This window comes from Anomaloglossus baeobatrachus, chromosome 4, assembly GCF_048569485.1.
Source record: "Anomaloglossus baeobatrachus isolate aAnoBae1 chromosome 4, aAnoBae1.hap1, whole genome shotgun sequence".
Taxonomy (NCBI): Eukaryota; Metazoa; Chordata; class Amphibia; order Anura; family Aromobatidae; genus Anomaloglossus; species Anomaloglossus baeobatrachus.
In genome coordinates this window covers 609,652,070-609,673,121 of record NC_134356.1, presented here as the reverse complement: position 1 = coordinate 609,673,121, position 21,052 = coordinate 609,652,070, and the positions used below count along the sequence as shown (strand labels likewise).

Here is a 21,052-nt window from a genome sequence, read left to right as displayed (position 1 = left end):
GCAGTGTGATGACGTTGAGGGTCTTTCCCAGCGAGCTCGCTTAGGGTGGCTGGGGCTATCATCTGAGTCATAATACTCAGCCTGGGAAGCCGGGGACCCCCTTGCAGTCTGGATTAATTCCAACTGAGGGGGATTAGAGGACAGAGACCTCGCCGTGTCCATAGACTGAGCCCCAGTCATGGATTGCAAAGTTTCAAGGATTTTTGCCATAGTCACAGACATTCCATCAGCAAAAACTGCAAAGTCTGTCCCTGACACCGGGGCAGGACTTACAAGCGTCTCAGCCTGGGTCACTACCCCTCCGGACTCCGGCTGGCGAAGCAGCACCGGATCTGAGCATTGCACACAATGGGGGTCTTTGGAACCTGCTGGTAGAGCAGCCCCACATGCAGCACACGCAGTGTACACAGCCCTAGCCTTGGCAGCCTTGCGTTTTGTGGATGACATGTTGCTGCCTCCTCAGAGCGATCTGGGGTATCCAGCCAGGAAGCGACCTCACCGTGCAAGAAATAAATAAATATATATATCTGGTGACACAGTACACCAATGCACACTGAGGCACTAGAGGGGCCAGCTGAAATGCCGCTTACCGCCCGCTTAAGAGCGGGTGTGTGGTCGCCAAAAGCCCCCTAGTCCAGGTCTCCCAGAGCCTTGCGTCCTTCCTCCAGCCAGACTGCATGTAATGGCTGCCGGCGTCCTGGGAGAGGAGGGGGGGCGGGCCCTGGGCGTTCCTGACTAAGAGCGGGAAGCCTGCTTCCCTCTGTGCCTAGTGAGAGGGCTGGAGCATGTAAATCAGGCTCCAGCCCTCGTCGCTGCTGCGAAACAGCGTCTCTCCCCTACCCTGATTGACAGGGTGGGGGCGGGAACGAAGCGGAGCTAGGCCGCAAAAGCCGGGGACTGGATTTATAAACGCCGCCGCCGTAAAAGCGCGGTCGGCGTGTCCCCGGCGCACTACAAGTCACAGCAGCGCCGCCGGTCCAGTGGGGGTCGGCGCTGCGTTCCCACAACACAAAAGTCCCCCAGTAAACTGCAGGAACACCAACTCAATCGTTACGGTCCCCGGCGCACTACAACACCCAGCCAGCCCGGAGTGTGTCTGTGCCTGCCGGGGACACAGAGTACCTGTATGATGCAGGGCCATGTCCCTGATTGTACTCCTGCTCCGTATCCATCAGGTGCTATGGGTCTGTGGATGGAGCCCGGCGTCAGAGCTTAGAGGCCGGCAGGATCCCACTTCCACAGAGCCCTACAAGGGGATGTGGAAGGAAAACAGCATGTGGGGCTCCAGCCCCTGTACCAGCAATAGGTACCTCAACCTTACAACACCATCCACGGGTGAGAAGGGAGCATGCTGGGGGCCCTATATGGGCCCTCTTTTCTTCCATCCGAAATAGTCAGCAGCTACTGCTGACTAAAATCTGTGGAGCCATGCGTGGATGTCTGACCTCCTTCGCACAAAGCTTGAAAACTGGAGAACCCGTGATACCACGGGGGGTATAGCCAGAAGGGGAGGGGCCTTGCACTTTTTAGTGTAGTGCTTTGTGTGGCCTCCGGAGGGCAGTAGCTATACCCCAATCGTCTGGGTCTCCCAATAGAGCGCTGAAGAAATATATATATATATATGGTATAGAGAAAAAAATACACCAATATAACACTGTGGCACTAGTGGGGCCAGCACTAATGTGCTGCTTAACGCCCGCTTAACGCGGGTGTGTGGTCGCCAGAAATCCCTTGTCTGGGTCTCCCAGAGCCTGTGTCCGTTCTCCAGCCAGACTGCATGTAAGAATGGCTGCTGGCGTCCTGTGGAGAGGGGCGGGCCCTGGGCGTGTGCAGACAAAGAGCGGGAACTGGCGTCCCACTGTGCCCAGTGAGAGGGCTGGAGTATGTAAATCAGACTCCAGCCCTCGGCGCTGACTATCGTACAGCGTCTCTCCCTTGCCCTGATTGACAGGGTGGGGGCGGGAACGAAGCGGAGCTAGGCCGCAAAAGCCGGGGACTAGATTTATAAGCGCCGCCGTCGTAAAAGCACGGCCGGCGCTAAGTCCCCGGCGCACCACAAGTCTCAGCCGCGCCGCCGCTCCAGGGGCGGCCGGCGCGGCAGTCCCCAACACATAAAGTCCCTCAGCGAAACTGCAGTGACTGTAACCCCAGCGCGCAGCGCTACTGTCCCCGGCGCACTAGCACACCCAGCAAGTCTGGAGTGTGCGCGGCCGTCCATACGGGGACACAGAGTACCTGAAAGTTGCAGGGCCTTGTCCCTGAACGGTACCCAGCTCCGCATCCAGCAGGTTCTACGGGTCTGTGGATGGAGCCCGGCCTCAGGGCTTGGGGGCCGGTAAGATCCCACTTCCTCAGAGCCCTCAGGGGGACGGGGAAGGAAAAACAGCATGTGGGCTCCAGCCTCCGTACCCACAATGGGTACCTCAACCTTAACAAACACCGCCAATAGGAATGGGGTGAGAAGGGAGCATGCTGGGGGCCCTAGTATGGGCCCTCTTTTCTTCCATCCGATATAGTCAGCAGCTACTGCTGACTAAACAGTGGAGCTATGCGTGGATGTCTGACCTCCTTCGCACAAAGCTTGAAAACTGAAGCAGCCCGTGATCCCACGGGGGGTGTATAGCCAGAAGGGGAGGGGCCTTACACTTTTTAGTGTAATGCTTTGTGTGGCCTCCGGAGGCAGTGCTATACACCCAATCGTCTGGGTCTCCCAATGGAGCGCCGAAGAAAGTGGACGATTGTTAGCCAGGACCCTTCACCCCAGACAGGCACAAACCCCAATATTAGCGTTAAACTCACAGACAGGTACCCAGATACATTCCACCCCTGACATATTAGAAGAATTCAGAAACTACTATACAAAACTTTATAACATCCCATCCCCACATACCCAATCACCTGATGCGAGACATCGCGACATTTGGGAATACTTAAACAAATATGCCCCAGACCCCCTTGAAGATGCGGTAGCTGAAGACATAGACGAGGATTTCTCAGACACAGAGCTAAGCGATGCCATTAAAACCCTTAAAGTGGGTAAAAGCCCTGGTCCTGATGGGTTCACCCCCCGGTTTTACAAAATATGTGGAGGGGCCTGCAGCCCTATAATGCTGAAAGCCTTCAATTCCATAACCAACACATGCCAGTTCCCTAAACAGACACTCCAAGCCCGAATAACTGTAATCCCCAAGCCTGGCAGGGACCCACTGACCTGCTCTAATTACAGACCTATCTCACTAATAAATGTGGATATTAAATTGTACTCTAAAATGATAGCCCTGAGACTAGGCCCCCTCATACCCAAATTAATCCACAAAGACCAGGTGGGATTTGTCCCAGGGAGGGAGGCACGGGACAACACTATTAGAACCCTGTCCCTAGTGGCCCAGGCACGTCAGCGTCAAATCCCAATGTGCCTCTTGACAGTAGATGCCGAAAAGGCATTTGACAGAGTCCATTGGTTTTTTTTAGAAGCCACGATGCAGGCAATCGGCGTCCGTTCGCGCTTACTACAATGGATAAAAGCATTATATCATGAACCAACGGCACAAGTGGGCGTGAACGGACGCCTGTCAGCTCCATTTAATATTAGAAACGGTACCAGACAGGGATGCCCCCTATCGCCATACCTATACATCCTGGTAATGGAATCCCTAGCAAATGCACTCAGGGAAAACCCTTCGATAAAAGGGATACAGATAGGACAAACATCTCATAAATTAGCACTATTTGCAGACGATCTCTTGATATATGTTACACAGCCGAAGACTAGTTTGCCCAACATACTGCAGGAGTTTGAGATCTTTGGCAGACTCTCAAATTTTAAAGTAAACCTACAAAAAACAGAGATCTTAAATGTATCGCTACCATCCGTAGAAGAGAATACTCTCAAACCCGCCTTCCCCTTTAAGTGGGCCAGCAATTACATTAAATATCTGGGGATCAGGGTTTCTCCCAACCACCAAGATCTATATAATTACAATTTCCCAGACCTTTTAAAAAATATCCACAAAGACCTCATAGCATGGCATAACCTCCCCATTTCCTGGTTCGGCAGGGTCAATACAATTAAAATGGATGTCCTACCTAAAATACTATACCTGTTTCAAACTATCCCACTGAACCTAGGAGAAAATGTCTTCCTCAAGTTAAAGAAGATGATCAGCAATTTTATCTGGCGTGGCACCAAACCCCGACTGAAATACTCAATGCTGATTAAATCTCGCTGGGACGGAGGGGCGGGGCTCCCGGATCTTAAAGCTTATCACGCAGCAGCGGTGGGTGGTTGCATATTGGATCTCCTGCACAGTAAAGACAGAAAATTGTGGGTGGAGATTGAATGTGAACTATGCCCGAATATGGCACACGGAATCTTCTGGTTGTCATCTAGAACTAACCTTGGGACCCTGGGAGTTTCCCCGATCCTCTTGGCCCTGGCTACAGCGTGGAGGACAGCCAATAGACGATATAGATTGACAGGAGAACCGGGTCCTATGACGCCTCTGGTGGGCAACCCCGCGTTTCAATGCTGGTTTCACGAACCTCATCCCAGACTGATTTCAACGCCAATGGGAAGGATTCCACGAGTTAAAGACGTAATTACCCAACAGGGATGCAAACCACTGATATCCCTGCTTGGAGACCGGCCACGGGAACCAGGCTACTGGTTCCAATATCTACAACTACGTAGTTTCATAGATTCTCTGGCTCCGGGATCTGAGATACATAAGGATCTGACTCCATTTGAAAAACTATGCTTCCTTAGAGAAACACCCCCTCACATAGTCTCAATAATCTACAACATAGCAGTGCCCGAGGGGGGTGGAGGAGACGACTTGCCTGACTACGTTAGACATTGGCAAACAGAATTGTGCCAGACTTTTCCCAAGGCACAATGGTGTAAGTCATTTAACTTAACACATAAATCCACCATTTCTTGTAGAATGCAGGAACTCAATTATAAAATCCTCTCACGGTGGTATAGGACACCCGCCAGACTACATAAAATGTTCCCAGAGGTATCTGACGCCTGTTGGAGGTGCAAGACCTCAGTGGGCACAATGCTACATATCTGGTGGACCTGCCCAGGGATACAGGGTCTTTGGAAAGATGTCTTTGCTCTCTATAACCATTTACACCACACGGAAGTGACACCCTCACCGGAAGTGGCCCTCTTATCAATGTATACAGGGGCAGTCTCCAAGGCGAAGAAAGGCTTGCTCTCGTACTTTATGATTTCAATGAGGCAAATCATACCGAGGCATTGGAGATCCCCCTGTACATTGAGGAGAGCAGACTGGGTAGAGGCTATGGATGGCCTGCGGCGTCTGGAGGAGTTGAGAGCGTTTGACGAAGGGAAAGACTCCTTGTGTTTCTCGGTTTGGTACCCGTGGCTTCAGTATAGAGAAACACAGCAATTCCAAACCTGGTTACTCACAGGCGCTCTATCACAATAAATATTCAAGAAGCTGGGATGGGCTGCCGGACACAGAAGTTGGGCGGCATCACAATACAGACCTTCCCCCCCCCCCCCCCCATCATTTCCCCATGTCTTCCCCTCCTTCCCTTTTTCTCTACCTATCTTTCTCTCCCTCTCTCTATATCTCTTTCTCACCTAATTGATATACATAGGGTCATGTTTTCATACCTATTTAACCAGACTATACAGAAGGAAGTTGCCTTTAACACTTTACACGGAATAAATATAAAGATAGAAGATTATTACATGTTAAAATTAAGATGTTCTATAGGATGTTTTACAGATTTTACCTTCCACATGATTTGCGATACATTTCATAGTACCATACGTTTTACGAGACTTCAAGACATAGGTTATTTTATAATCTTCATATGCTGTAACATTGGGTAACATGAAAGACCCTTATACATTTCTTATCTTCTGTTATATGAAAACTTTTGAAATAATAAAGAAATATTAAACGAAAAATCTGCCATGCCACACAGCTAGGTCAATCAATGTGTGGATGAAGGATCACCACATCAAAACTCTGTCATGGCCAGCCCAATCTCCAGACCTGAACCCCATTGAAAACCTCTGGAATGTAATCAAGAGGAAGATGGATAGTCACAAGCCATCAAACAAAGAAGAATTGTTTACATTTTTGCACCAGGAGTGGTGTAAGGTCTCCCAAAAGCAGTGTGAAGACTGGTGGAAAGCATGCCAAGACGCATGAGAGCTGGGATTAAAAGTCATGGTTATTCCACAAAATATTGATTTCTGACTCTTCCTGAGGTAAAACATTATTAGTATTGATGTTTCTAAATGATTATGAACTTGTTTTCTTTGCATTATTTGAGGTCTGAAGGCAATGCATTGTGCGGTTATTTTGACCATTTCTCATTTTCAGAAAATAAATACAAAATGTAATGCTTGGAAATTCGGAGACGTTGTCAGTAGTTTATAGAATAAAGGAAAAATTTACATTTTACTCAAAAATATAAAGAGAAAAAGCAGAAAAACTGACAATTTTGCAGCTGTCTCTTAATTTTTTTGGCAGAGCTGTATATCTCTCTATATGCACATACATATATGTATTGTTTTTCTATCTCTCTCTATGTATATATACAGTACAGACCAAAAGTTTGGACACACCTTCTCATTCAAAGAGTTTTCTTTATATTCAGGACTCTGAAAATTGTAGATTCACATTGAAGGCATCAAGACTATGAATTAACACATGTGGAATGAAATGCTTAAAGTGTGAAAAAACTGAAAGAAGGGAATTTTGTTTACTTACCGTAAATTCCTTTTCTTCTAGCTCCTATTGGGAGACCCAGACAATTGGGTGTATAGCTTCTGCCTCCGGAGGCCACACAAAGTATTACACTTTAAAAAGTGTAACCCCTCCCCTCTGCCTATACACCCTCCCGTGCATCACGGGCTCCTCAGTTTTGGTGCAAAAGCAGGAAGGAGGAAACTTATAAATTGGTCTAAGGTAAATTCAATCCGAAGGATGTTCGGAGAACTGAAACCATGAACCAAAAGAACAATTCAACATGAACAACATGTGTACACAAAAGAACAACAGCCCGAAGGGAACAGGGGCGGGTGCTGGGTCTCCCAATAGGAGCTAGAAGAAAAGGAATTTACGGTAAGTAAACAAAATTCCCTTCTTCTTTGTCGCTCCATTGGGAGACCCAGACAATTGGGACGTCCAAAAGCAGTCCCTGGGTGGGTAAAAGAATACCTCGATAAAAAGAGCCGAAAAACGGCCCCCTCTTACAGGTGGGCGACCGCCGCCTGAAGGACTCGCCTACCTAGGCTGGCATCTGCCGAAGCATAGGCATGCACCTGATAGTGTTTCGTGAAAGTGTGCAGAGTCGACCAGGTAGCCGCCTGACACACCTGCTGAGCCGTAGCCTGGTGCCGCAATGCCCAGGATGCACCCACGGCTCTGGTAGAATGGGCCTTCAGCCCTGAAGGAATCGGAAGCCCAGAAGAACGGTAGGCTTCAAGAATCGGTTCCTTGATCCACCGAGCCAAGGTTGACTTGGAAGCCTGCGACCCCTTACGCTGGCCAGCGACAAGGACAAAGAGCGCATCCGAACGGCGCAGGGGCGCCGTGCGAGAAATGTAGAGCCGGAGTGCTCTCACGAGATCTAACAAGTGCAAATCCTTTTCACATTGGTGAACTGGATGAGGGCAAAAGGAAGGTAAGGAGATATCCTGATTGAGATGAAAAGGGGATACCACCTTAGGGAGAAATTCCGGGGCCGGACGCAGAACCACCTTATCCTGGTGAAACACCAGGAAGGGGGCTTTGCATGACAGCGCTGCTAGCTCAGACACTCTCCGAAGTGATGTGACTGCCACTAGGAAGGCCACCTTCTGCGAAAGGCGTGATAGAGAGACATCCCGCATCGGCTCGAAAGGTGGTTTCTGAAGAGCCATTAGCACCCTGTTAAGATCCCAGGGTTCCAGCGGACGCTTGTAAGGTGGGACTATGTGGCAAACTCCCTGCAGGAACGTGCGGACCTGCGGAAGCCTGGCTAGACGCTTTTGAAAAAACACGGAAAGCGCCGATACTTGTCCCTTGAGAGAGCCGAGAGACAAACCCTTATCCATTCCGGATTGAAGGAAAGAAAGAAAAGTGGGTAAGGCAAACAGCCAGGGGGTAAAACCCCGATCAGAGCACCAGGATAAGAAGATCCTCCAAGCCCTGTGATAGATCTTGGCGGACGTTGGTTTCCTGGCTTGTCTCATAGTGGCAATGACATCTTGAGATAACCCTGAGGACGCTAGGAGCCAGGACTCAATGGCCACACAGTCAGGTTGAGGGCCGCAGAATTCAGATGGAAAAATGGCCCTTGAGACAGCAAGTCTGGTCGGTCTGGGAGTGCCCACGGTTGACCCACCGTGAGGTGCCACAGATCCGGGTACCACGACCTCCTCGGCCAGTCTGGAGCGACGAGGATGGCGTGGCGGCAGTCGGACCTGATCTTCCGCCCACAGCAGAATCCGCCGAACTTCTTGGAAGGCCTGACGACTGCGTGTGCCGCCCTGGTGGTTGATGTACGCGACCGCCGTGGCGTTGTCCGACTGTATGCGGATCTGTCTGCCCTCCAACCACCGATGGAACGCCTTTAGGGCTAGATACACTGCCCTTATCTCCAGAACATTGATCTGAAGGGAGGACTCTGTCGGAGTCCAGGTTCCCTGAGCCCTGTGGTGGAGGAAGACCGCTCCCCACCCTGACAGACTCGCGTCCGTCGTGACCACAGCCCAGGATGGGGGCAGGAATGATTTTCCCTTCGACAAGGAAGTGGGAAGAAGCCACCACTGAAGAGAGGTTTTGGCTGCCAGTGAAAGAGAGACGTTCCTGTCTAGGGACGTCGACCTCCTGTCCCATTTGCGGAGAATGTCCCATTGAAGTGGACGCAGATGAAACTGCGCAAAGGGAACTGCCTCCATTGCTGCCACCATCTTCCCTAGGAAGTGCATGATGCGCCTCAAGGGGTGTGACTGGGTCCGAAGGAGAGAGTGCACCCCTGTCTGCAGCGAACGCTGTTTGTCCAGCGGAAGCTTCACTATCGCTGAGAGAGTATGAAACTCCATCCCGAGGTAAGTCAGTGATTGGGTCGGTGTCAATTTTGACTTTGGGAAATTGATGATCCACCCGAACCTCTGGAGAGTCTCCAGAGCAATGGTCAGGCTGTGTTGACATGCCACCCGGGAGGGTGCCTTGACTAGGAGATCGTCTAAGTAAGGGATCACCGAGTGGCCCTGAGAGTGTAGGACCGCCACCACGGATGCCATGACCTTGGTGAAGACCCGTGGGGCTGTCGCCAGGCCGAAAGGCAGTGCCACAAACTAAAGGTGTTCGTCCCCGATGGCGAAACGCAGGAAGCGTTGATGCTCTGGTGCAATCGGCACATGGAGATAAGCATCCCTGATGTCGATTGAGGCTAGGAAGTCTCCTTGGGACATCGAGGCGATGACAGAACGGAGAGATTCCATCCGGAACCGTCTGGTTCTCACGTGTCTGTTGAGCAGTTTGAGGTCCAGAACGGGGCGTAATGATCCGTCCTTTTTTGGCACCACGAACAAGTTGGAGTAAAAACCGCGACCACGTTCTTGAATGGGAAGGGGAACCACAACTCCTTCTGCCTTCAGAGTGTTCACCGCCTGAAAAAGTGCACGAGGGCTCGCTCGGGGGGCGGAGATGTTCTGAAGAAACGAGTCGGAGGACGAGAGCTGAGCTCTATCCTGTAACCGTGCGACAGAATGTCTCTCACCCATCGGTCTTGGACATGTGGCCACCAGGCGTCGCAAAAGCGGGAGAGCCTGCCACCGACCGAGGATGCGGTTTGGGGAGGCCGAAAGTCATGAGGAGGCCGCCTTGGAGGCGGTTCCTTTGGCGGTCTTTGGAAGAGTTCCTCTGGCCCTTCTCTGACCTGTTGGACGTGGAGGATTGGGACCTGGCTGAGGGCCGAAAGGACCGAAACCTCGATTGAATTTTTCGTTGCTGAGGTTTGTTTGGTTTGGACTGGGGTAAGGACGAGTCCTTACCCTTGGATTGTTTAATAATTTCATCCAATTGCTCGCCAAACAAACGGTCGCCAGAAAATGGCAAACCGGTTAAGAACTTCTTGGAAGCAGAGTCTGCCTTCCATTCGCGTAGCCACATGGCCCTGCGGACTGCCACCGAATTGGCGGACGCTACCGCTGTACGGCTCGCTGAGTCCAGGACGGCGTTCATGGCGTAGGACGAAAAGGCCGATGCCTGAGAAGTCAAAGACACAACTTGCGGAGCAGAGGTACGTGTGACTGCATTAATCTCAGACAGACAAGCTGAGATAGCTTGGAGTGCCCACACAGCTGCAAAGGCCGGAGCAAAAGACGCGCCTATGGCTTCATAGATGGATTTCATCAGGAGCTCTATTTGCCTGTCAGTGGCATCCTTGAGCGATGAACCATCAGCCACTGATACTATGGATCTAGCCGCCAGTCTAGAGACTGGAGGATCCACCTTGGGACACTGAGCCCAACCCTTAACTACGTCAGGGGGGGAAGGGGTAACGTGTGTCATTAAGGCGCTTAGTAAAGCGCTTGTCCGGAAATGCTCTGTGCTTCTGGACAGCATCTCTGAAGTTAGAGTGATCGAAAAATGCACTCCGTGTACGTTTGGGAAACCTAAACTGGTGTTTCTCCTGCTGTGAAGCCGACTCCTCTATAGGTGGAGTTGGGGGAGAAAGATCTAGCACCTGGTTGATGGACGCTATAAGGTCATTTACTATGGCGTCCCCTTCAGGTGTATCAAGATTGAGAGCAACGTCAGGATCAGAGCCCTGAGCTGCGACCTCCGCCTCATCCTCCAGAGAGTCCTCATGCTGCGACCCCGAACAGCGTGATGAAGCCGGGGAAGGTTCCCAGCGAGCCCGCTTAGCCGGTCTGGGACTGCGGTCCGTGTCGGAGTCCTCCCCGTGGGACCTAGGTGTCACCCCAGGAGCACTCTGCTGCACCGACTGAGAGGTGCCTGGGGGCGATGAACTCACAGTGCCCGGGGTCTGTGTGACCGATCTGGACTGCAAGGCTTCTAGTATCTTAGCAGACCATCTGTCCATAGACTGAGCCATGGATTGTGAAAGCGACTCAGAGAGTTTCTGAGCCAAAACTGCAAACTCTGTCCCTGCCACCTGGACAGTGGAAGCCGGCGGTTCTACCTGAGCCGAGGGTCCCACCAGTGCCCGAGGCTCCGGCTGAGTGAGTGCCACAGGGGCCGAGCATTGCACACAGTGAGGGTAGGTGGAACCTGCAGGTAACATAGCCGCACAAGAGGTACAGGTTGCAAAATAAGCCTGTGCCTTGGCACCCTTGCTCTTTGCTGACGACATGCTGTAGTCTCCTCTGAGAGTGATCACTGAGGGTATACGGCCGAACAGAGAAAATGTATACAAATATATATATATATATATATATATATACACACTTCGGCACCCAAGGGGGGCCAGCGCCGGGTAACCGGTGTGGCTTACCGACCGCCCAAAGCGGTTGTGTGTCCACCAGATTCCCTGCCTGGGCCTCCCAGAGCTGTAGAGCTCGTTCTGAAATCCTCCACCGGCAGAAGTGATTGCAAATATGGGTGCCAGAGTTCTCAGGGGAGGAGGGAGCCGTGGGCGTGACTAATAAAGTGCGGGAATCTGGTGCCCCACAGTGCTCAGTGAGGGGGGAGGAGAACACCTAAGTATGCTCCAGCCCTCACTGCCGACGTCCAGTCGACCGTCCCGCCCTTACCCCTGACTGGCAGGCCCGGGGGCGGGAGTTATGGTACTAGGCCGCAGAAGCCGGGGACTAAATTTAATAACGCGGCCGGCAAACAGGCGCGGTCGGCGCGGTAGTCCCGGTCGTCACAAAAAAACAGCAGCCGCTGCAGCGTCTGTAACACAGGTGCTCCATGCACCGTCCCCAAGGGGACACAGAGTACCTTATAGATGCAGGGCCTGTCCCTGATGATACTCAGTCTCCTGTCCGTCAGATTCCCCCAGGGGCTGCGGAGGGAGCCCGGTCCCAGTGAATGGTGACCGGTTAGGATCCCACTTCTCCCAGAGCCTCTAAGGGATGGGGAAGGAAAAACGGCATGTGGCTCCAGCCTTTGTACCCGCAATGGGTACCTCAACCTTAACAGCACCGCCGACTTAGTGGGGTGAGAAGGGAGCATGCCGGGGGCCCTGTTAGGGCCCTCTTTTCTTCCATCCGATACAATCAGCAGCTGCTGCTGACTAAAATGGGAGCTTGAGTGAATGTGTGCCTCCTTCAACACAAAGCATAAAACTGAGGAGCCCGTGATGCACGGGAGGGTGTATAGGCAGAGGGGAGGGGTTACACTTTTTAAAGTGTAATACTTTGTGTGGCCTCCGGAGGCAGAAGCTATACACCCAATTGTCTGGGTCTCCCAATGGAGCGACAAAGAAATATGTCTTATATTCTACGTTCTTCAAAGTAGCCACATTTTGCTTTCATTACTACTTTGCACACTCTTGGCATTCTCTTGATGAGCTTAAAGAAGCAGTCACCGGAAATGGTCTTCCAACAGTCTTGAAGGAGTTCCCAGAGATGCTTAGCACTTGTTGGCCCTTTTGCCTTCACTCTGCGGTCCAGCTCACCCCAAACCATCTCGATTGGGTTCAGGTCTGGTGACTGTGGAGACCAGGTCATCTGGCATAGCACCCCATCACTCTCATTCTTAGTCAAATAGCCCCTACACAGCCTGGAGGTGTGTTTGGGGTCATTGTCCTGTTGAAAAATAAATGATGGTCCAACAAAATGCAAACCGGATGGAATAGCATGCTGCTGCAAGATGCTGTGGCAGCCATGCTGGTTCTGTATGCCTTCAATTTTGAAAAAATCCCCAACAGTGTCACCAGCAAAGCACCCCCACACCATCACACCTCCTCCATGCTTCACAGTGGGAACTAGGCATGTAGAGTTCATCTGTTCACCTTTTATACCAAGACACGGTGGTTGGATCCAAAGATCTCAAATTTGCACTCATCAGACCAAAGCACAGATTTCCACTGGTCTAATGTCCATTCCTTGTGTTCTTTAGCCCAAACAAGTCTCTTCTGCTTGTTGCCTGTCCTTAGCAGTGGTTTCCTAGCAGCTATTTTACCATGAAGGCTTGCTGCACAAAGTCTCCTCTTAACAGTTGTTCTAGAGATGAGAAGGTGTGTCCAAACTTTTGGTCTGTACTGTATATATATCTTTCAATGGTAAAAAAAAACAAAAGCAATCTGAACCATTTTACCCTGCAATTTTCTTTCCCAGCACATTATATAGTATTAGGAGTGTTGTCATTCAAAATTATAGCTACTGTAAAAAAAACTAGCCATTAGGAGCATACAGCTACGCCTGTGGGAAAATAAAAACATTATGGCCTTTGGAAAAAAAACAAATTTAAACATGAAAATTGTCCATGGAGGGGAGGGGTCAGGACAAGTGCTCACCTGCACTGCCGGGCAGAAGTTGGAGGTGTCATTGGGATTGTTATAATCATATTCTTTGATACCATCTTCTTGGTCTGAAGCAGGATTCCTAGGAATTACCTTTTTGATCTGTGGGAAATGGGTAAAAGAAAAAAAAAATATATAAATGATACTTGCATCCAATCATTCCTATGAAAAAAGAGGCAGTGGGGGAGACTGAAGCCGTACCCGATCCGCAGGTCTTAGGTTCAGCTTTGCAATGTTGTCGGGGTCATAGTGGAAGTCCGCTGGCAGGGTGGTGGACTTCTTATTTTGGTTCTCCAGTGTAGTCTTCGTCAGTGTTGTAGCTGCCTATTGAGGAAAGAAAAGCGATTAACGGGTATACCCCTTTATTCTCATTATCTGGAAACATTTAAGAAGCACTCCCATGGATATTTTTTTTAAAAAAAAACAACAAATGTGTATATTGTGTGGTACAACTGTGTTAATATACTCACCTACTGCTGCGTTCCCCAGGATCCAGCTCTGTTCTGTTCCTCTTCTCAGTGCCGTCATCGCTCTTCAGACTCTCTGGCTCACTCTATACTCTGTGCATGAGCCAGACATCTGTTTCACAATTTAAGTCTATGACGCCTCGTTCAGACGCTATAGACTTACATTATAGAAACACTTCTGGGTCATGCAGAGCTCAGTGGACCAATAAATAGATATATTTATGTAAAAACAAAAATAAACCCATATTTGTTATTGCCACGTTCAGAACAACCCGACCTATTAAACTGTCACACTTAAAGCTCTTCAATGAACACCGTTAAAAAAAAAAAAAAAAAGGAGGGGCATAAAACAATGCTTTGTCATAAAACTGTTGAACAAAGTGGAATAAAACGTGATCAAAAAGACTAATGTAGGTAAATATGGTTTTGCTGGAATAATAATAATAATCTTTATTTCTATAGCGCCAACATATTCCGCAGTGCTTTACAATTCAGGAGGAACATATACATATCATATACATAAACCTATACAAACAGTCTCACAAGCTCGTTGCCTTGGAGTGACCCTCGACTCTGCTCTATCCTTCAAGCCACACATCCAAGCCCTCTTCAACTCATGCCGATTACAACTCAAAAATATCTCCCGTATCCGTGCTTTCCTTAACCAAGAATCTGCAAAAACATTAGTGAATGCCCTCATCATCTCCCGCCTCGACTACTGCAACCTCCTGCTCTCTGGCCTACCTTCCAACACTCTTGCACCCCTCCAATCTATCCTAAACTCTGCAGCCCGCTTAATCCACCTCTCCCCTCGCTACTCCCCAGCCTTGCCACTCTGCCAATCCCTTCACTGGCTTCCCATCGCCCAACGACTCCAGTTCAAAACATTAACCATGACATACAAAGCCATGCACAACCTGTCTCCTCCCTACATCTGTGACCTAGTCTCCCGGTACCTACCTGAACGCAACCTCAGATCCTCACAAGATCTCCTTCTCTGCTCCTCTCATATCTCCTCTTCCCACAATCGTGTACAAGATTTCTCCCGTGCATCCCCCATACTCTGGAACGCTCTACCTCAGCACATCAGACTCTCCCCTACCGTGGAAAGCTTCAAGAGGAACCTCAAGACCCACCTCTTCCAACAAGACTACAACCTACAATAGCCCTCAGTCCAGTAGACCACTGCACAACCAGCTCTGTCCTCACCTATTGTACCATCACCCATTCCCTGTAGACTGTGAGCCCTCGCGGGCAGGGTCCTCTCTCCTCCTATACCAGTCTGTCTTGTACTGTTAATGATTGTTGTACGTATACCCTCTTTCACTTGTAAAGCACCATGGAATAAATGTCGGGCAGGGTCATCTTGTCCAGCAAAAAACAAGCCACCAAACACCTCCACCAGTAGAAAAATAAAAAGGTTATATCTCTCCGAATATAGTGATGTGAAAACATTTTTTTTTTTCCTATAAATTAGTTTTTCCTGTTCAAAACATAAAAAAAAATATAAATATGGTATCAATGTATTCGTCCTGACCCAAAGAATACAGCTGCCTTATCACTTTTACCACAAAAAAAAAAAAAGTAAATAAAACCAATTCTTGACTTGCAAAGATCGCAGTAACCCTTGGCTCACATTTATCCTGTGCTCTCCGCTGAGCGCTTACACCAGGGTTTCTGTGTAAATCTCTGAATTATGTGATTCAGACAGAACTACCGACAACGGAACATTCACTATAATTAGGCAGAGGCAGTCACCGTGGACAGTGTCTGGTCTATGATCCAGCAGTGTCCCTCTTTTTAGGCATGCACAAAAGCGCAGTCGGTCACTTGTTTATGCACCTTTGGAAATCTGAAACAGAGACCAAACAGAAGCTGGCGTCCACCTGCCTCATTAATCAATGTATCCATCTGATGCTTCACCTGAGGCCTCATTCACACGTCCGTGCAAAACACACACGTTTTACAGGGTCTGTGGTGTAGGTGCGTATGTGTGTGTTCAGCGTGTGCTCTCAGTGTGCTATCCATGTGACATCTACATAGCACACGGACAGCATGAATTTTTATACCTACCTGTCCATGGTACTGCTGTGTCCGGCGCTGCTGGTTCCGGTCCTCTGTGCCGTGCATATGCAATGAGCATAATGAGCGGGGGTCAGAAGCAAGTGACAGCAGCGGCAGAGACAGCAGTGCTGGAAAAGGTAAGTGTAGAAATTCATTTTATTTTACAGAAGCATGGTTTTCTCCGGTACGTGTCACACAGATCACATCAGTGTGCTGACCTTGTGACATCCGTGCTGCCGGAGAAAAACGGACATGTCTACGTGTGGACCACACAGACACATGTATGCTACACACAGACACACAATCCATTTGAAAATGTGCACGTGTGCGCAAAACCATTGATTTTAATGGGTCTACATGTGCCAGTGTGAAAACAAACGTCACACGTACTTGGTCACACGGACGTGTGAAGGAGGCCTGAGCCACATGTTTCAGATATTTAGATGGAAGCATCAATGTAAGTGCTCAGTATAGAGCACTGGATAAATGTGGACTGATCCAAACTATTCTGTAACCCAAAATGCTACCAATAAAAGCTTCTGTTAAAACCCACAAAAAACAAGTCCCCACTCAGGTCTGTCACCTGTTATAAGTAATATAGGAAGTGTTCAAGCTACTGGTAATAGAAAGGCTGTAGAAAAGTGATATGGTTCAAACTAAAAGAAAATTAGCAAAATCTGTGGCTAATTCCAAACATCCTTCTCCCTTCTGAGCCCCACAATGACTAATCTGCAGATAGCATCCACACGTATGACATTAACATAGTGAGGAGAGCCCACTTATTTTACTGGTGTGAGGTTCCAGAAGCACAAGCTTGGCACTACAATGTATGGGCATTACAATGGCAGATTTGCAATTTTCACTCTGCAACTTTCACTGCGTGTTTGTTTCAATAAAATGCCCATAGTGTAAAAATAGTCAGTACACACATAGTTAAATTCCCAGAGGAGTGCAAATTCTAAGGGGACACTGGAGGGAAGGTTTCCACTGTTGAGGCACGTCAGGGGTTCTGCAAATAGTCCAAAAACTATTCTAAAAAAAATCTGCACTGCAAAAGTCAAATGGCGTTCCTTCCCTCTTGAACCCTGCCGTGTGGCCAGACAGTGCTGTACAGTCACACGTGGGGTATTGCCACGTTCAGCAGGAATTGTAGAACAAATTACGGGCCTTTTTAGCCAATTACCTTTGTGAAAATAAAAAGATCTGATGCTAAAACAATATTTTAGTGATAAAAAGGAGATTTTTGATACTGTAGCATCGGTTTCTCGTTCGTCTTCATTGGGGTATACAGAACCCTGGCATAGTCTGCTGCCACCTACTGGCTGACACATATTACACAGAACTCCTCCCCAGCAGACTGTACATTGCTCACCTGGCCTCATCAGTTCAGTGAGAAAGTGAAAAAAGAACAAAAAGACGATAAGAATCACAAATATACGTCTAACCGGGCAAAGGGATGAGAGCGCTATCCCCCAATGAAGACTAACAAGAAAAACATTTAGTACGAAAAGAAGGGAATTTTGTTTACTTACCGTAAATTCCTTTTCTTCTAGCTCCTATTGGGAGACCCAGACAATTGGGGTGTATAGCTTCTGCCTCCGGAGGCCACACAAAGTATTACACTTTAAAAAGTGTAACCCCTCCCCTCTGCCTATACACCCTCCCGTGCATCACGGGCTCCTCAGTTTTGGTGCAAAAGCAGGAAGGAGGAAACTTATAAATTGGTCTAAGGTAAATTCAATCCGAAGGATGTTCGGAGAACTGAAACCATGAACCAAAAGAACAATTCAACATGAACAACATGTGTACACAAAAGAACAACAGCCCGAAGGGAACAGGGGCGGGTGCTGGGTCTCCCAATAGGAGCTAGAAGAAAAGGAATTTACGGTAAGTAAACAAAATTCCCTTCTTCTTTGTCGCTCCATTGGGAGACCCAGACAATTGGGACGTCCAAAAGCAGTCCCTGGGTGGGTAAAAGAATACCTCGATAAAAAGAGCCGAAAAACGGCCCCCTCTTACAGGTGGGCGACCGCCGCCTGAAGGACTCGCCTACCTAGGCTGGCATCTGCCGAAGCATAGGCATGCACCTGATAGTGTTTCGTGAAAGTGTGCAGAGTCGACCAGGTAGCCGCCTGACACACCTGCTGAGCCGTAGCCTGGTGCCGCAATGCCCAGGATGCACCCACGGCTCTGGTAGAATGGGCCTTCAGCCCTGAAGGAATCGGAAGCCCAGAAGAACGGTAGGCTTCAAGAATCGGTTCCTTGATCCACCGAGCCAAGGTTGACTTGGAAGCCTGCGACCCCTTACGCTGGCCAGCGACAAGGACAAAGAGCGCATCCGAACGGCGCAGGGGCGCCGTGCGAGAAATGTAGAGCCGGAGTGCTCTCACGAGATCTAACAAGTGCAAATCCTTTTCACATTGGTGAACTGGATGAGGGCAAAAGGAAGGTAAGGAGATATCCTGATTGAGATGAAAAGGGGATACCACCTTAGGGAGAAATTCCGGGGCCGGACGCAGAACCACCTTATCCTGGTGAAACACCAGGAAGGGGGCTTTGCATGACAGCGCTGCTAGCTCAGACACTCTCCGAAGTGATGTGACTGCCACTAGGAAGGCCACCTTCTGCGAAAGGCGTGATAGAGAGACATCCCGCATCGGCTCGAAAGGTGGTTTCTGAAGAGCCGTTAGCACCCTGTTAAGATCCCAGGGTTCCAGCGGACGCTTGTAAGGTGGGACTATGTGGCAAACTCCCTGCAGGAACGTGCGGACCTGCGGAAGCCTGGCTAGACGCTTTTGAAAAAACACGGAAAGCGCCGATACTTGTCCCTTGAGAGAGCCGAGAGACAAACCCTTGTCCATTCCGGATTGAAGGAAAAAAAGGAAAGTGGGTAAGGCAAACGGCCAGGGGGTAAAACCCCGATCAGAGCACCAGGATAAGAAGATCCTCCAAGCCCTGTGATAGATCTTGGCGGACGTTGGTTTCCTGGCTTGTCTCATAGTGGCAATGACATCTTGAGATAACCCTGAGGACGCTAGGAGCCAGGACTCAATGGCCACACAGTCAGGTTGAGGGCCGCAGAATTCAGATGGAAAAATGGCCCTTGAGACAGCAAGTCTGGTCGGTCTGGGAGTGCCCACGGTTGACCCACCGTGAGGTGCCACAGATCCGGGTACCTCGACCTCCTCGGCCAGTCTGGAGCGACGAGGATGGCAAGGCGGCAGTCGGACCTGATCTTGCGCAACACTCTGGGCAGCAGTGCCAGAGGAGGAAATACATAAGGCAGTCGAAACTGCGACCAATCCTGAACTAATGCGTCCGCCGCCAGAGCTCTGTGATCTTGAGACCGTGCCATGAATGCCGGGACTTTGTTGTTGTGCCGAGACGCCATGAGGTCGACGTCCAGCGTTCCCCAGCGGCAACAGATCTCTTGAAACACGTCCGGGTGAAGAGACCATTCCCCTGCGTCCATGCCCTGGCGACTGAGAAAGTCTGCTTCCCAGTTTTCTACGCCCGGGATGTGAACTGCGGAGATGGTGGAGGCTGTGGCTTCCGCCCACAGCAGAATCCGCCGAACTTCTTGGAAGGCCTGACGACTGCGTGTGCCGCCCTGGTGGTTGATGTACGCGACCGCCGTGGCGTTGTCCGACTGTATGCGGATCTGTCTGCCCTCCAGCCACCGATGGAACGCCTTTAGGGCTAGAAACACTGCCCTTATCTCCAGAACATTGATCTGAAGGGAGGACTCTGTCGGAGTCCAGGTTCCCTGAGCCCTGTGGTGCAGGAAGACCGCTCCCCACCCTGACAGACTCGCATCCGTCGTGACCACAGCCCAGGACGGGGGCAGGAATGATTTTCCCTTCGACAAGGAAGTGGGAAGAAGCCACCACTGAAGAGAGGTTTTGGCTGCCAGTGAAAGAGAGACGTTCCTGTCTAGGGACGTCGACCTCCTGTCCCATTTGCGGAGAATGTCCCATTGAAGTGGACGCAGATGAAACTGCGCAAAGGGAACTGCCTCCATTGCTGCCACCATCTTCCCTAGGAAGTGCATGAGGCGCCTCAAGGGGTGTGACTGGGTCCGAAGGAGAGAGTGCACCCCTGTCTGCAGCGAACGCTGTTTGTCCAGCGGAAGCTTCACTATCGCTGAGAGAGTATGAAACTCCATCCCGAGGTAAGTCAGTGATTGGGTCGGTGTCAATTTTGACTTTGGGAAATTGATGATCCACCCGAACCTCTGGAGAGTCTCCAGAGCAATGGTCAGGCTGTGTTGACATGCCACCCGGGAGGGTGCCTTGACTAGGAGATCATCTAAGTAAGGGATCACCGAGTGGCCCTGAGAGTGTAGGACCGCCACCACGGATGCCATGACCTTGGTGAAGACCCGTGGGGCTGTCGCCAGGCCGAAAGGCAGTGCCACAAACTGAAGGTGTTCGTCCCCGATGGCGAAACGCAGGAAGCGTTGATGCTCTGGTGCAATCGGCACATGGAGATAAGCATCCCTGATGTCGATTGAGGCTAGGAAGTCTCCTTGGGACATCGAGGCGATGACAGAACGGAGAGATTCCATCCGGAACCGTCTGGTTCTCACGTGTCTGTTGAGCAGTTTGAGGTCCAGAACGGGGCGGAATGATCCGTCCTTTTTTGGCACCACGAACAAGTTGGAGTAAAAACCGCGACCACGTTCTTGAATGGGAATGGGAATCACAACTCCTTCTGCCTTCAGAGTGTTCACCGCCTGAAAAAGTGCATCGGCTCGCTCGGGGGGCGGAGATGTTCTGAAGAAACGAGTCGGAGGACGAGAGCTGAGCTCTATCCTGTAACCGTGCGACAGAATGTCTCTCACCCATCGGTCTTGGACATGTGGCCACCAGGCGTCGCAAAAGCGGGAGAGCCTGCCACCGACCGAGGATGCGGTTTGGGGAGGCCGAAAGTCATGAGGAAGCCGCCTTGGAGGCGGTTCCTCCGGCGGTCTTTGGAGGACGTGACTTAGACCGCCATGCAGAAGAGTTCCTCTGGCCCTTCTCTGACCTGTTGGACGTGGAGGATTGGGA

The 21,052-nt window shown here is 50.2% G+C and overlaps 1 protein-coding gene across 1 annotated transcript in view; it reads right to left on the bottom strand.

Annotated features, from left to right (window-relative positions):
• NCAPH (non-SMC condensin I complex subunit H) overlaps nucleotides 1–21,052 on the bottom strand; it is a 172,609-nt gene that overhangs the window by 20,387 nt on the left and 131,170 nt on the right. Inside the window, exons 12-13 of the mRNA XM_075346202.1 lie at nucleotides 13,672–13,794; nucleotides 13,465–13,572 (exon numbers count right to left, since the gene is read on the bottom strand). Of these exons, the coding sequence (XP_075202317.1) occupies nucleotides 13,465–13,572; nucleotides 13,672–13,794 (231 nt within the window). The remainder of the gene's footprint in view (nucleotides 1–13,464; nucleotides 13,573–13,671; nucleotides 13,795–21,052) is intronic.